The sequence below is a fragment of the Eublepharis macularius genome, chromosome 1 (assembly GCF_028583425.1).
Source record: "Eublepharis macularius isolate TG4126 chromosome 1, MPM_Emac_v1.0, whole genome shotgun sequence".
In the NCBI taxonomy this organism is placed as follows: domain Eukaryota; kingdom Metazoa; phylum Chordata; class Lepidosauria; order Squamata; family Eublepharidae; genus Eublepharis; species Eublepharis macularius.
This window is the reverse complement of record NC_072790.1, coordinates 171,738,772-171,755,237: the sequence shown is the minus strand read 5'-3', so window position 1 is coordinate 171,755,237 and position 16,466 is coordinate 171,738,772. Positions and strand designations below refer to the sequence as shown.

At 40.5% G+C, this 16,466-nt stretch overlaps 1 protein-coding gene across 1 annotated transcript in view; it reads right to left on the bottom strand.

Annotated features, from left to right (window-relative positions):
• DNAH8 (dynein axonemal heavy chain 8) overlaps positions 1–16,466 on the bottom strand; it is a 406,563-nt gene that overhangs the window by 179,602 nt on the left and 210,495 nt on the right. Inside the window, exons 49-53 of the mRNA XM_054978191.1 lie at positions 11,679–11,916; positions 10,770–10,912; positions 4,637–4,771; positions 2,506–2,628; positions 1,249–1,462 (exon numbers count right to left, since the gene is read on the bottom strand). Coding sequence (XP_054834166.1) covers positions 1,249–1,462; positions 2,506–2,628; positions 4,637–4,771; positions 10,770–10,912; positions 11,679–11,916 — 853 coding nt within the window. The remainder of the gene's footprint in view (positions 1–1,248; positions 1,463–2,505; positions 2,629–4,636; positions 4,772–10,769; positions 10,913–11,678; positions 11,917–16,466) is intronic.

The following is a 16,466-nucleotide window of genomic DNA, read 5'->3' as shown; positions in this document are numbered from 1 at the left end:
AACACCTGCCTACCTGCCTTCTGACTTTACCTACTGTAAATAAACCTTCAGTTACGTTTTGAACCTCAAAAAAACAACAACAGAGATACATGTAGTCTACTACAAAATGTCCTCAATTTTGTAATCCAGTTTTATTGCAGTGATTGTTGTATGTATTATACTGTTCTTATTGCATTGCTTTAAATTATGTAGTTCGACTTAAGTGTCAGTAAGAAATGCAGACTATAATTTAAGTGAACAAAAATATCAATACATAAATTAAAGTTCATTATGTGGGGGGAAACTTTAGTATTTTCAATAACATTAAATTGGTATTTCACTTTGGTAATTAAAACAGAGATACATGTTGTAAATGTGTGTTTGTGTGTGTGTGATAAGAGTTACATTTGATTATACTGCATGAATGTTTTGGTTTATATTAGTGTTAATGTTGTTTAATTGTTAATAACTGGCTTCACACATGGCTCACCACATTGCATCTGAGAGGTTTGTAGAACTACTTCTATTACAATGGTTTCTAAGGGTGGGGCATGTGATGGACTCAGCTTCAGATGCTAAGATTTCTAGTCAGTGAGCTATGATTGACATATTTCCTCCCCTCCCCCATGTGGCTAGCCTGAAATGGCACTTCGGGATGGAATGATGGGGAAGCTGGCAGTTGGAGTTGGAGAGAAAACAAGGGAGTGAAAAGGAGTTGGAGTCTGGCTTTTGACCAGAGAGGATCCTCTGTGTGAGGAAGAAATGTTTGTGAAGCACTGTTAGACCTTGGACTAAAGTGGGAAAAACCAGCACTAACTCCTGCTTAGACTTGAGAGATCAGGGAATTATAGTGGGCCAAGGAAGTGGGTAGAAAGGAGTCTCCCCTTCTGTGCCAGGAACAGGGTTATAGCTCATAACTATAACACCTGCCCACCATCTAGTAAGGATTTGTCTCAGTGGAGCACCCTTAAGCTGTGTCTGTGCTTTGAACGTAGAGTATTTGTTAAGCAGAGTCAACCTCTGAAAGAAGCCAGCAACCTAGTGTTATACCAGGTGTTTTGTACCTCACACCAGTGAAGCTGCTGTACAAAAACCTTTCTGTTACTTCAGTTCAAACACCTGCCTACCTGCCTTCTGACTTTACCTACTGTAAATAAACCTTCAGTTACGTTTTGAACCTCAAAAAAACAACAACAGAGATACATGTAGTCTACTACATGTATATTGTACAATATATTGAATTTAAAATCACAAAGTAAGCTTTAGTACCAAATATTTTGTCTATGGATGCATTAGATGGCAGTGTGCAGTTAAATACAGTAAACTGTCTCTTTAAGCGCTGTGGGATATCATTTCGGCCTCCTCCAGGGTGAATCATTGCTGCTATTAACTGCACATCAACAATCGTAGTAAAGTCTCCAGGTTTATCCAAGCTGTACATTCCTTCCATTTCCATCATTTGACGCACTATTTCATTTGTCACCTATGTAATTCATAAAGGAATCATTTATCACCAAAGAAAGTAACAAAGATAAACCCTGCTGCTTTAACTAAGAACATTCTACACTCAGGGCATGGTACAGATTAGTTTATGCTAACTATACATATGCTTATGTTCCACTGAACTCATTAAGATTTAAGTGTGCCAAAATTCCTCTGGGTTGGATCAGGCCAAGTCATGTATCAAGATGAGACTAAGGATCATAAAGCCTACTTGATATTCATAGGCAATTCTATGATACTTCATAACATAATATGATTTTAATGCAGATAGCTTTTTATGTTTTATGATAAAATAAACAAGGACATCTGTCTAAAATACTGGATTGCACAACAGTACACACTCATATGTGCTCACAGATCTCTTGTATGCATTGGAACTCTATTAATTTCAAAAGAAAAATGTGACCTATGTTCAAAATCTTGCAATGTATAGCTGAACTGGTGAGACACCTCTCACATTACAGAGCTATGTGTTAAATATTCTACATTTACTTTTTATTACTACTAGTTGTGTGAATATTCTGGAGTTACTAAACAACTGCAACTACACATTTCATTGCTGTTGTACAATACAATAACTTGCAATGCTTTTTGCTACACTTCTATGGTCTTAGAAAGCAGACCATAGAATCAGGCTGCTAATAACTGAAAAGTTCAATAACAAATAATACTATTTTTTACACAAGAGCATGAAGTCTCCCTAATAGTTAGTGATTTAAATATTTCTTCTAAAACCTATGCCCTGACCTGGATAGCCCCCGTGAGCCTGATCTTGTCAGATCTCAGAAGAAGGGTTGACCTGGGTTAATAATTGAATGGGACACCTCCCAAAAAAGATCATAATTGGATAGGGAGGCAATGGTAAACCACTTCTATTAGTTTCTTGCCATGAACTCCCCCCTCCCCACCTGGGGTTGCCATAAATCAGCTATGACTTCAGGGCACTCTCTCCACCACTGCACTAAAACCTGTAGAAGTGATCACTGCTTAGCTGTTTAATATGTATAAATGTTTGAACGTTACCTGATCTCCCCATTCATTAATAACTGGCATGTTAATATCATCAATGAATATAGTCATTTTTCTGCCACCTGGAGGTCCATATGTACTGCCCATTCGTTTATCCACATAACTTTCTATTGTTCTCTAAACAATTAAACAACACCAAAATGAGAAAAGAAAACAGGTAAATTACTAGTCCTTATCAATTTTTTCCATCTTAATCTTCTACCAATATGGCTGTATGCTACCCCAGAGGTATTTTAAAAAATCCATTTTTTAAAACAAATCAGTGCCACTTTGCATTCTTCAAGGATAATGGAATCACTTGCTCCCCATTGGTTCATGTTCTTTCCTCCCTCCACCTACATTTTACTTCTAAAAAAATTAAAGGTAGAACTAGAACACAGTTGCTGTGTGACTGACCGCCATTTGAATAATGGGAAATGAAAGCTCTATGTACCAAGGCTTATGGGGTCATACTGACACTAAACACACAGCAGGATGGCAGGAGATGTAGCCTACCTCCTAGGCATGGCCCCAGCAGTTCCCTGCCACCTGGGATGAAGCCGGTCAATGGCCCTCAAGCTGAGCACATCTCCTGTCAGCTTCCTCCAGAACACTTAAGAGGATCCCAAAATGGAGTAAGACATCTAGTAGCTCGCATTGAATAGCATTGAGACGGCACATTGCTGCCCCTTGCAATGCTCCTTCCCACTCCACCCTTGTAAGAGACTCTTTAGCAGCTGGCTGCCACGCAGGTACAGGAAGAGGTGGCCCCTCCCCAGCTCTGCCCACTATCATGGCCACTGCAGTGAGGCATATTGCCTTCCACGCCCCTTTCCTGCTAGGAAAAGCTAAGTTTCAATTTTTACAAACTTTACTGGCCTTACAAAATGTTTTTATAAACAACCTTTAAATGCCTTCAAGAACACATCTAAAGTCATCTCTCCTCTTCCAAATGGCATGCATAGTCAAGAGCAAACATACTGCTAATAAAAACTTCTAACTTCCCTGCTACATGTGATTTTCCTACAAACTAAACTGGAATCATCTTCAAAGACTGAGAATGTTAGGTATTATTGGACCCATATGTTTTCATGTTGGATTTATATTTCTATGTACAAAAACAAAAGCAAGTTGAATCCTATATAAAGGTTGGAGATGGAGATGGAGCAGATCTTCCCCATGTTCTTCCCTCCCCAGCTGTTTCCTGTACTCTTTGATAATCTTCTGCTGAGACCTGGGAGATTCTGTAAGGAAAACAGGCCACAGCAGGGAGGGCTGCAGTAAGGAGGAGAACTCAGGCAATATTGCACCCCTCCAACTAGATAACACATTTTATATTGCAGAAGAGGGTGGAAAAGACTATCTTGCCCAATTCCAACTCCTTAGTGTTGCACTGTGATGCAGTGCACTTTGTGTAGCCCCCGGTCCTCAATACAGAATGTTCAGAATGCCAAGGTATAGGGCTGGAGAAGGGGATATTGCACTTCAGTTCTTTGCACAAGCTTGGCCATAAAATTCAACAGAGTAAAGTATATTCTTTTCTGTTTATCTGAAGTATTTTAAAAATCAATTGAACTTATTTTCTTTCAGCTTTGACTTAGTGGGTGTATATTGTCCTCCCATAACATAATTACTATTGCAATTCACTCAGTAAAGTAGGGCTTTCAAGTGGAAGACAGTTAAAATGAGTATGTTTTATTCCACTTAAACTGAGGCAATAGTTCTGAAATAGGAGCATATCTTTGAAACTTAATGGTAAAAGCAAAAGAAAACAAAAAGAAACTTGAGACGAAACCAGAGTTTATACTAGATTATTACAAAACATTTTAAATGAGAGTCCATTTGGTATAGTGGTTGAGAGTGGCAGGACTCTAATTTGGAGAGCTGGAGTTGATCCCCCACTCCTCTGCTTGAAGCCAGCTGGGTATCCTTGGGTGAGTCACAGCTCTGTCAGAGCTCTCACAGACTCACCCACCTCACAGGGTGATTCTTGTGAGGATAATAAATAACACACTTTGTAAAACGCTCTGAGTGGGCGTTAAGTTGTCTTGAAGGGCAGTATATAAATCATATGTTATTATTATAATGTTATTATTAGTACAAGCAATATAATACAGAATTGGTGAAAATAAAGCCTATAGTTTACCTGAAACATTCCAGGTTCAGTTGCAGACGAAAAATTTAAACTTTTTGATAAATGTTCTTCAGGATCATATTTTTTTAAATAACCTTTTATCATTACAGTCTTTGCAGTTCCTTGTTCACCAATGAGCAACACTGCCTGCAATATTTTATGACCATCATTATCATGCAGTCATGGACTAACAAAGCAATATTGCAAATAGTTATCAGTTTGACTATCCTACTGTACACTTTGATATATATGCTTTCAAATATTATTAAAATGTCAGCCCATGCTAAAGTCTTTATTGAAAAACTAAATCTAAGGACTGACACTGCTGGCCCTTTGCCATTATTTACTTATATAACAACACTAGCTTGATGCCCATGCTTCGCTACGTATTTAACTACTTTAAATCCAGTTACAATACTTATGGGTATGTAACATTTTTGGGTTTGTGGTGGGTTTTTTTAGTTGGTTTTGTAGTATAATAGCATAGTACCCAAGCTTCACAAAAGTGTTTGAATAAAGCGAAGTGTGTTGATGCCGAAAACTGATGAAATGAATTTTGAAATGTAACATTTATGGAAGAGATTTTAAATGTAGTGCAATAAATAAAGTGAAAAATACCTATAACCTTTTTTTTCTACTGAAGGACCTCTTTGTAGACCTCATTGGTGGTTTTTCCCTCAGGTGTTAGGATCACCAGGTTGCTGGGCGAGTTCCCTCTGCAGCAGGCCATGTAGAACTGCAGTCCTCCCTCAAGTCAATCCCTGCCACGCTCCTGGGACTTGTTGATCATCATAGCAAAGCAGACCTTGAGGGGAAACTGCAGTCTCTTGAATTCGAAGAGGTTATCTGATGGTATGAATGGTAGGTGTGGTATGAACACCGACTCCCCCCGAGCACTGCTGGTGAACAATGTGGCCTCAATGATGTTCCTGTGGAGGACTTTCACTCAAGTCTGGTGCCATTGCAGAGTTTGGGTGGGGTGAGGTTCTGGAGCAGCATCACTAGAGCCCCCACTTTGAGGAGAAGATTGTGGGCTGGGAAGCCAAGATGGATGAGCATGTTGAGGAACTGCACAGGGTAGTGGACTGCATCATCCATTTGCACCACTGAGTCCACAGATCTGTACTCCATTTCTGCCCCTTCGAGGGCGTTGTGTTTCATTAATGATGGCAGCCTTGTCTTTCTTGGGGGTCAGAATGGCACGCTTGCATAGCCCGTCCATGGGCTTCTCCGTGATAGTGATGATATCAGGGTATATCGTGGCTGTTAGGTCTGCTAGGGTCATCACTACTGTGCCCAGGCCTGCAGGGATGGTCACCTTTCCCTTGGACTCGGGACTTGCTACTTGGCCACCACTGCGCAGTGCACCACAGGAGTACAATGTGCATATTTCTTTGCTGCATCTCTAAGTTGCTTCCTCCTTTTAGCATCAGTGTATCTTGAACAACATCAGCCAGGAGGCTTCTTGGGGGCAATAAGAGATGATGGCTGCAAGAGGTGTGAGGTAGAGTTGGACTGAGGGAGGGGTAGTGTGGTGGGCACTTCGGCAGGTTCATGTGAGAGGTTCGCATTGAAATGGCCCCTAGAATGGTCGTGCACCCTCTCCCCATGAACATTTAAAAACTCAGTTGCCATACTGACTTTTATATAAAATCCCTTTTTATGAGTCTTGGACTGTCTTTCTTCAACTGTCTGCAGTTTCCTTTACCTGATTTTTACCTCACAACACAGAGTTCCACAGCTGACCCACCAGGGAGCGGGAGGGTGTGAGCAGTCAGGAGCCTGCTAGCCACACGGGAAAGCCAGGCCCCACAGGGAGATTGGCAACCCTAGAGGGGAAGACTGGGAGGTGTATTTTTACCTCAGGACACATTCAGTGAGTCCCAAAAGCAATTGTATACTCTTTAGAATGTTGGGGAGATGACCGATCAGGCCACATATGTAAATAACCTCAGGGAAGAGTGGCAGTTAGCAGGGGGGAGGAGCACCCTGCCAACCACACAGGCAAGCTGTATCCCTATGGGAAAACACATTTTACCCCTTTTTACCCCCTTAGGGGGTGAATTTCTTAAAATCCCTTCTTAGGGAGCCTCTACATCATAAAAGGAACCTTCTCCCCAAATTTCACGTTTCTAAGTCCAGGGGTTTGGGCTGGGCATTGATGAGTCAGTCAGGACACTGCTGGATCAGACCAGTGGTCCATCAAGTCCAGCAACCTATACCATAGAGAGGCCAAACAGTTGCTATGGAGGCCAACTATAGGCCACAGAGACTGACGCCTTCCCCTGAAGTTGCCTCCTAGCACTGGTATTGAAAGACTGACTGCCTCTGAATATGGAGGTTCCCGTAAGTCATGGCTAATACCTACTGATAGATCTGTCCTCCATTTATTTGTCTAATCCCCCTTTAAAGGTGTCTATGCCTGAGATATATCACTGAACAAAGAGGGATCCCTCACCAGGATAAGCACACAATAATAACAACAACTCCTCACTATTACAAATGGTTCAATTCAATTCTCTTAAAGTGACATGTATGAATATAAAGTGCTCCTCATTGAACAATAAATAATAATAATTAGGCACAATAAATACAATAAATAATTCACATACAATTCATAAATAGTTCATAAGTACAACAAAATTTATAAATCCAAAAGCACCTCTTCCCCCTTTCTTCTTCTTTTTAGGAGGAAGGATGAATGACTCCGGGAAAAAATCCAACAGGTAAGTATTTCATTCCTTAGGGATTACTAAATCCTGAAAAGTCTATTATTTCTTTCTTTTGTAGATGCTCAAGTGAATGATGACCAGAGAACGCCAAGCCCTAACTGGGACTAGCTATTGAAAACACAGATTTCGTCCGATGGACTTCTTCAGGGGCAAGGATGTAGTCCACGACAGCATTTACTGAAAACACAATGAATTCTCACATTCAATAGACTCAAACTAAAAAAATCCCCATGTCTCCAATACATAATTCTTCAAAGTCTTGCAAATATTATTTCTCAGTAACTCTCATAGCCTGGAAAATGGTGCTCAAATCTTCAAAGACACACACACCCAACACCACTTTTAACTCATTTGTAATTACGCGACCCATTGAATTTAAAGGGACCCGTTTAAACAAATGACTTACAGAAACTGACCATATACATTCATAAAAAGCAATTCAAAGTTAATTCATTATTCAACACACATGGCCGTAAAGTGCCCAAGGAATAAATCCACTGGGCTTCCTTACTGAGCAACAAGTTTTGTGGTGTACCCTTTTTAGCCACAAAAAGGACAGCAACCTGAAACTCATATTCCTTATGTTGAAATTCCACAAAGTGCTCTACAATGGGGGCTTCCAATACTCCCTTCTGGGTTTGAGACTGATGTTCTAGAATACAGGTCCTAAGGGATCTGGTGGTACTGCCCACATATAGTTTTTGACAAGGGCATATGATCAAATAAACTACATTTGATATCTGACAGGTGGCAAAATGTCTACACCATATTGTCTTACCCTGGAGGGGTAAAACAATGCAGTCCCCCTCCAGTATTAATGAACAAATGCAGCAATGGCTGCACTTATGGTTCCCACTAGGACCACCTGTTCGTTCCATATTCGTTCTCATGTCTGAATGTACCAAGATGTCTTTAATCCTTTTAGTCTTCCTATACCCTATCAATGGTGGAACCTCACAACCATCGATCTCAGCGAGTATGGGCCAATGCCAACAGACAATTCTCTTAATGGAATTGGCCAACAGGGTGTAGTCCATTGCCCGCCTTATTCTCTCAACCCCAGATATGGTATTTGGCTTAAGTAAATCCCCTCTGGGGACTGATGATGCCCTCTCTTGTGCTACTTTAAGGACCTGCAATGGATACCCTCTCTGTTTAAATGCTTTCTCCATCTGATGAGACTCTCTCTGGAAGTCCTCCTCCCTTGAGGAATTTTGTTTTATCCTTAAAAATTGTCCATAAGGAATATTATTCCTTAGATGCCTCAGATGGAAAGAGCTATAATCTAAATAGGAGTTTCAATCTGTATTCTTCCTACAGGGACGGATCTGCAGAATATTATTTAAGTCCCTGAATACAACCACATCCCCAAAATTAATTCCATTCAAATCAAATTGCCATGCGAATTGAATATTACTATCCAGTGTGTTAAACCACTCACAAAAATCTTTGACTAGATGGGGGCCTTTAAATATGAAAAAGGTCATCTATGTACTGCCTGAATAAACTAATATTGACCAGAAAGGGATTAGACTAATTACAAATGTATTGGTTTTCCCAGCGTGCCATAAAGAGATTGGCAAAGCTGGGGGCCACAGCGCAGCCCATTGCACCCCCTTTCATTTGAAAAAAATATAGATCCTTAAACCTGAAGTAGTTTTTCTCTAAAACTAAATCAAGTAACTGGAGTAAAAACTCCGTAGGTGGAGAATTTTCGCCATGAGTCAACAAAATTGACTCCACAACGTCTCTGGTTGCCTCATGCAGAATTGATGTGTATAAAGAACTAATGTTCATAGTCAAAAAGATCTGATCTGCATCTAACTGCATGTCCTCCACCAATTTGATGAAGCTACTGGTGTCTTTAATGTATGACGAGACTTTAATTACTTCCGGCTGCAGAACAAAATCAAGGTAAAGGCCCAGCAGCTCCAAGACAGAGCTGCAGCCAGAGACTATAGGTCTCCTGGGTGGGGGGGAAGGTATTCTTGTGTATCTTAGGAAGGATATAGAAAATGGGAACCCTAGAAGTTTCATTTATCAAAGCCCGGAATGTGAAGTCAGCAATTTCTCCCATAACCACTGCTTCATTAAGAATAACTCTGATCAACTGCTCCACATGGCTAGTAGGATCCCCTACAATCTTCAAATAACTCGACTGGTTGTTTAGCTGTCTCATCCCTTCCTCTTCGTACACATGCATGTCTAAAATAACAATCCCATCCCTCTTGTCCGCGGGCTTAATAATGATACTTTGGTCTTGATTTAGATTATTCAATGTCTCCCTCTCTGACCTCAAGAGGTTCTGCCAGGTGTTAAGGGGTTGCCTCTCTAGTTTTTGAATGTCCCTTAAAACTAAATACTCAAATGTGTCAATCCTATGATCAGAGATGTTTGGGGTGAACATTGAACGGCTTTTTAAACCAAAGTGAAGATTTGAGCACCATTTTCCAAGCTATGAGAGTTACTGAGAAATAATATTGGTAAGACTTTGAAGAATTATGTATTGGAGACATGGGGATTTTTTTAGTTTGAGTCTATTGAATGTGAGAATTCATTGTTTCAGTAAATGCTATCATGGACTACATCCTTGCCCCTGAAGAAGTCCATCAGACGAAATCTGCATTTTCAATAGCCGGCCCCAGTTAGGGCTTGGATTCTCTGGTCATCATCCACTTGAGCATCTACAAAAGAAAGAAATAATAGACTTTTCAGGATTTAGTAATCCCTAAGGAATGAAATACTTACCTGCTGGATTTTTCCCCAGAGTTGTTCATCCTTCCTCCTAAAAAGAAGAAGAAAGGGGGAAGGGGTGCTTTTGGATTTATAAATTTTGTTGAACTTATGAACTATTTATGAATTGTATGTGAATTATTTATTGTATTTATTGTGCCTAATTATTATTATTTATTGTTCAATGAGGAGCACTTTATATTCATACATGTCACTTTGAGAGAATTGAATTGAACCATTTGTAACAGTGAGGAGTTGTTGTTATTATTATGTGCTTATCCTGGTGAGGGATCCCTCTTTGTTTGGTGTAATTGATTTAACCAGGAGTGCCTTCTTGTTTTGAGTTTGTGATATATCATTGACAATAATCCTTTTTATATGATAGTTCCCAGACCAGATCATTATCCATTCAGGACTAGAGTCAAGGATTTTAATCAAGAATTTCAGGTGGTTAACTAGACTTTTTGTTTGGTTAAGTTTACATTTCATGGTGTTGTAAGAAAAACTTCTTATCTAACCCTTGGAAATATTGAGACAAGTGTTCTAAAAGTGTCAAAACCAGTATGTGGATATGAAGTTCCTCCAAGGCACATAAAAATAAAGAAATCTGGGATAACTCAGGTGTGCTAGTATAGAAAGTTATCGCCTACTCCTCCTTTGCCCAGAATCCATGCACTTACCTTGTGTTGTTTTGCTATGGTATCTATCAAAAACTGTGTCCTAACATTATCAACATTTGGAACCAGAATAGATGAATACTCAGGAATACTCTCTGTTGGATAAACATACTCCTGAACTTTTTTATTCCAGTGATCCCAGTCTCCTGAAAGGAACATATAATGGTAGGAGAGCCTGAATTATTTTCCTTCTCCAACAAGTATCTCCATTAATCAAAGTATTTAGATAAAACCTGCTGAATCTATGTAAAAGATTTTGATGAATTTAAGGAAACTGACTTCAGTACAAGAAATAAAAAATATAGCTAGCAGAGTCAGAATTACATGAAGACAAAACATTGGGAATGCAGTCACTAAACAATGTTTTGTAAAGCATTATCTGCCACACCACTGCTGACTGTAAGGGAGAAAGGCAAGAGATAAGAGCAGAAGTGGGGTACTGTGCCCCTAAGATTGGCTTCTTCTTGGAGTTATGCCTTATGCACAAAATCCAGCCCTTAATGACCAATCTGATAAAGGTAAACTAAGGAGCTAATTTATTAGACACAATGAAGAATTATTTTATCTGAATGGCTTGTATACAACACACACTTTAAATGTTCATAGCTTAAACTTAATAAGACCATTTCCTCCAGTAATAAGTTAATGTAAGCTGTACCCAAGCCATTCAAATAAACAATGGTGCATTATTAAGGATGAGTTCAATGATTACATTCTAATTGCCAGAGATAATTACAACAAAGGATGAAATGTTATTTGACTCAGATATTTTCTTTGGATGTTCCAGTGGGATCAGTTGAATGTATTTCTTTATAAACGTGTTTAAGAACATGGTGAAAGGACATCCCCAACAGTAATTATTAAGAATCTACTCTTAAGTAATAAGAAGCATCACAATGCTTTTTGACTTACCGCAATCATTAATGTAAAACTCATACATTGTTTGTAAGGTGCCTTTAGGGATCTCTGGCAAATCTAGTTTGCTTTCATGACTTCTCAAAAAGGCTTCCAACTTATCCCTGCTTTCCAGTTCTAGGAGGGAGCCTAAACTCCACATAAGGCCAAACACGAACAGTTTATAAAGATGTCCCAAACATGATATACCTCCTTCTTCCTTTGAGGGTATTAAACCTTCCAGAAGGTTAATGGACTGGAAATATTTTTAAAAGGGAAAAAAATCCAGTAATTACCTAAGATTTATTTTGCTTAATAAAACTTAAATGCAATGTTCAGTGAAATCAAAGGCTTGTGAACATAATGTATTGCTCCTCTATAAGAAAAATGCTAGTTTTAGAAAAATCCCAGTTTTAGATTGAAGGACATTCATGGCATTAATGGCGTGGATTCAGTATGCCCCGGCTTCACATCAACTAAAAACTAGAGGCCTCCATGGGTACAAGCTGAAACATAGTGAGGACAAGTGTCCCCAGTGGGCTATCAATCACTCAATATAACCAATATCTTATGCAATTTATAATTTATAAAGTGCAAAGTGCTCAAAAGTGGTTATCCTATGAAATATACTCATAAATATGTCATGATATATCAACATTCACATCTGAGGTTATCAATAAACATGAAGTAATAAATAATCAATATTAAATATCAAGTATAACAGCTCATAAAGATCAAAGATCATAATTAAGACACAATAATACAAATATACTATTACATGGAACAATGACAATACAAAATATAAAAGCAATCATACACTCTTAAAGTGACAGTAAATTAGTGTTTGAACCATTTTCCATGGCATCTAGAATTAGGAACCATTATGATATTGTAACATCCTTGATAGAGAATACAAAACAGGAAGAGAGTGAGCACCCTGTCGGATGTTGGGAGTTTTGGACTGATTCTATGATAGATCATTTGTGAGGTAACTTGCTGGTACCGTTTTCTTCCCCCTCCCCCAAACAATCTGGTGTTTTAAAGGCAGGAAGGCATTATAGGTTGTTAGGATAATTTCTGCATAACTAGTAATGTAATAATTATTTAACAATTTAATAATAATTTAGTAATTTAGTAATTTAGTAATTTAGTAATTGAATAATTGAATAAGTTAAGAGCCCCGTGGCGCAGAGTGGTAAGCTGCAGTACTACGGTCCAAGCTCTGCTCATGACCTGAGTTTGATCCTGGCGGAAGCTGGGTTCAGATAGCCGGCTCAAAGATGACTCAGCTTGCCATCCTTCTGAGGTCAGTGAAATGAGTACCCAGTTTCCTGGGGGTAAAGTGTAGATGACTGGGGAAGGCAATGGCAAACCATGCCAAGAAAACATTGGGATGTAACGTCCCCCATGGGTCAGTAATGACTTGGTGCTTACACAGGGGATTACCTTTACCTTTTACCTAATTATTTAGTAAGAAGTAGAGAATTGGAGAGTAGGAAATTAACCTTGGAAGTGGGCAGATTAACTTTGTTTGTAACAATCATAAGGTTGATGGGGCCAGGAGATACAGTTACCAGTAGGGTTGCCAGGTCCCCTTACCTTCTGGGTGTGAGGTGGGAGACCTGGTACCTACCTCGGTAGTGCCTGCTGCAGAACATAGGAGTGCTGCCGGGGCAGTATGACAGGACTTGGGAGTGCTCCTGTGTTCCACAGCAGCCTGATTCAGGCCAAATCGGGCCGCTATGAAGCTCAGGAGCGCTGCTGGGGTGGCACGACAGGCCCTAGAGCGCTCCCACGCACTGCAGTGGCCTACTGCAGCACATGGGAGTGTGACCTGGGAGGTGCATTCCCCTGTCTTTCCATCTGCTGTCCAGGTAAGCGAGGGCAGGGGGTGGAGGGTGGGAGCAGGGCATCCCCTCCCCCAGCGTGGGGACTGGCAGCCCTAGTTACCAGCCTCCTGCTGAGGCCTGGAGATCTACTGTTCTCCAGGCTAAGGGAATCGGTTCCCCTGTATTGGATGGCAGATTCTATGGCATTAAACCCTGCTGAGATTGCATTCCCAGACCCTTGCCTCCCCACAACCTACTACCTGGTCTCCAGGAATTTCCCAGCCAAGAGTTGGCAATGCTACTGAGTATGTTAAAAATCCCAGGTTATTGTTGTTTTTTCTCACAGCTCCTAATAAAACAGTTATATTTTCATTATAGAGTTGGTTGTGGACTCATCTTATGATTTGGAAAGTTGATCTCCGACCCCCCCCCCCAAAAGCATAGCTAAAGGATAAGCAATGCAAAAATGGAGCTGATAGGATTCCTACTGTTTACCTAACTGAAGTAGGAGATAAAGGGGGCAGGGAGTAAGAAAAGGAACTCTCAAGACAGTACAATATTTACAGTGCAATCCTAAGCAGAATTACTCCAGTCTAAGCCCACTGAAATCAATGGGCTTAGACTAGAGTAACAAGTAACTCTATTTAGGATTGTAGTGTTACAGAGGGCTTGGGAGCTAATTGCAGTCATGTAAATCAAAGCCCAGGTAGAATGCATCTCCCAGGTTAGAAGAAAAGTTACTTAAGTTTATGGACACTGATTTAGACGGGAGTTAGAATGGATCTGAGTAGAATCACACTGTAAATGATCTTCATAGTTCTCTGGCTACAAGCAGCCTGAACCTCTCACTTAACAGCCTGCTAAGGGGACAATTTTAGCCTGGCACCTGAAGGAGGCTACATGGCTAATATGTAAATGTTAGAAACAAGCGTCATGCTACATTAAGAGACCAATCTAGCTCTGGAATTTGGAAAACAATTCCAGGTGAAGCAAAGGAAGGCTAAATAAATATGTAATACCTCCCCAAGGAATGAAAAATTGACAGGCTTCTGTATTACTACTGAAAGGTTTTGCTAACAGTATCTGTATCTCTTTGTGAGACTTTGTGAGACTCTCTTTATTGACTATGACTTAGGGTCAACTGTCATAGACATTGCTGCTTGGTGTCCTGTCTTTCAAACAGCCACCTGCAGAGGCTGAAAGATGGCCTCAAAATGGGGTGTTGAGAGGTTGGTGAAATTAAACAGTAATCAGAATCAAATTGGGGCATTGAGAGATTTCTGTTTTGGACCTGTTGTGGAAATTAAATAATAATCAGCATAATAATAATTAGTACCCAGATTCTGATGGCATACAACTGAGAGTTCTGAGAGTTCTTAGGGAACTCACCCATGACATTGTTGATCTACTAACCCAGATATGTAACTTATAGCTGAACCTGGCCACTGTACCAGAAAAGTGGAAAGTAGTTAATGTTATTTCTATTTTAGCAAGGAGTCTGGAGGAAAACTAGATAATTACAGACCAGTTTTCCTAACATCTGTCACAGGCAAATTAGTAGAAACTATAGGATTATTGAGTGCATAGAGGAACAAAACCTGTTGAGGACAGATCAGTATGGCTTCTGCAAAGATAAGGCCTGCCTTGCTGATACCTTGGAGTTATTTGGCAAGTTAACAAGCATGTTGATGAGGCCAACCTGGTAGGCATTATATTTGGGCTTTAAAACACTTTGGACAAAGTTCCCAGCTAAGACTCCTGGGTTACCTTGGTACGGATACATAAACTGGCTAAACAACAGTAAGCAAAGTGGAATAAGTGAGTGGTCCTCACACTGAGGGAAGTAAGTGGTAAGGTCCCACAAGTATTGGTACAGGGGTCAGTGCTATTTATTTGTTTGTAAATGATCAGGAGCTGGGAGGTGAGCAACATAGCAGGCAAGTTTGCAGATGATACATACATTTCAGAAGGGTGAGCATCAAAACCAGCTGTGAAGAACTCCAGGAAGATCTCCTTATAATAGGTGAGTGACAACACTGTGGCAAGTAAAGTTCAATATGGAAAACTGTACAGTGATGCATGTTGTAACAAAAAACCTCCCAACTCCAAGTACATGCTAATGAGGTCTAGACATGCAGAGTGAGAGGTAAAGTGGCCTTCTGGTCACAGTGGATGGCTCAGATGAAGTGTCAACCCAGAGTGCTGCAGCAGTGAACAAGGAAAACTCTCTGCTGGGGATTCTTGGGAGGGGGATTGGAAATAAAGTGGCTGATGCTGTAATGCCCCTATATCAATCTCTGGTGTGGCCTCATTGGGAACACAATGTGCAGTTCTGGGCACCAATTTCCCAATAGGACATTGCAGAGCTGGACAAAGTACAGAAGAGGGCAACCAAGGTGGTTAGTGGGATAGTCATTCAGTGGAGTACCTGTCCTGTAAGGAAAGGCTGGAGGGTCAGGAGGACTCAGGAACATTTCCGTTTGGAAAGGACATGGCAAAAAGCGGGGAGGGACATGTTAGAGGTTTTATGACATCCCCCGCCATGAAGACAAAAGGAAATATTTCTTTACACAATGAGTGATTGAGAGGCATAACTCACTGACAGAGGACGTAGTGATGGTCACAATTGTAGCCAGGCTTAAAAGGGGATTGGAGAGATTCAGATACGATAGGCATATCAGTGGGAACTAGCCATGGCAACTAAAGGAAGCCCCCAAATACAGGTGCCAAGAGGCTACTTCAAGGGAGAGCCGTGGTCTCTATGCCAGAGTAACTGATTGGCCACTGTTTGGGAAAGGATGCTGGACTAGATGGACCACTGATTGGATACAACAGACCTCATCATGTTTTTAATCAGGGATCTCTCATAATTACCAAGGAGCACACAGAAGAAGGCTAACCTGGACATTGGTTAGATGGTTAGACTGGGATCAAGGGGATTCAGGGCAACCCCTGTTCTCCCGCCATGAAGGGCTAC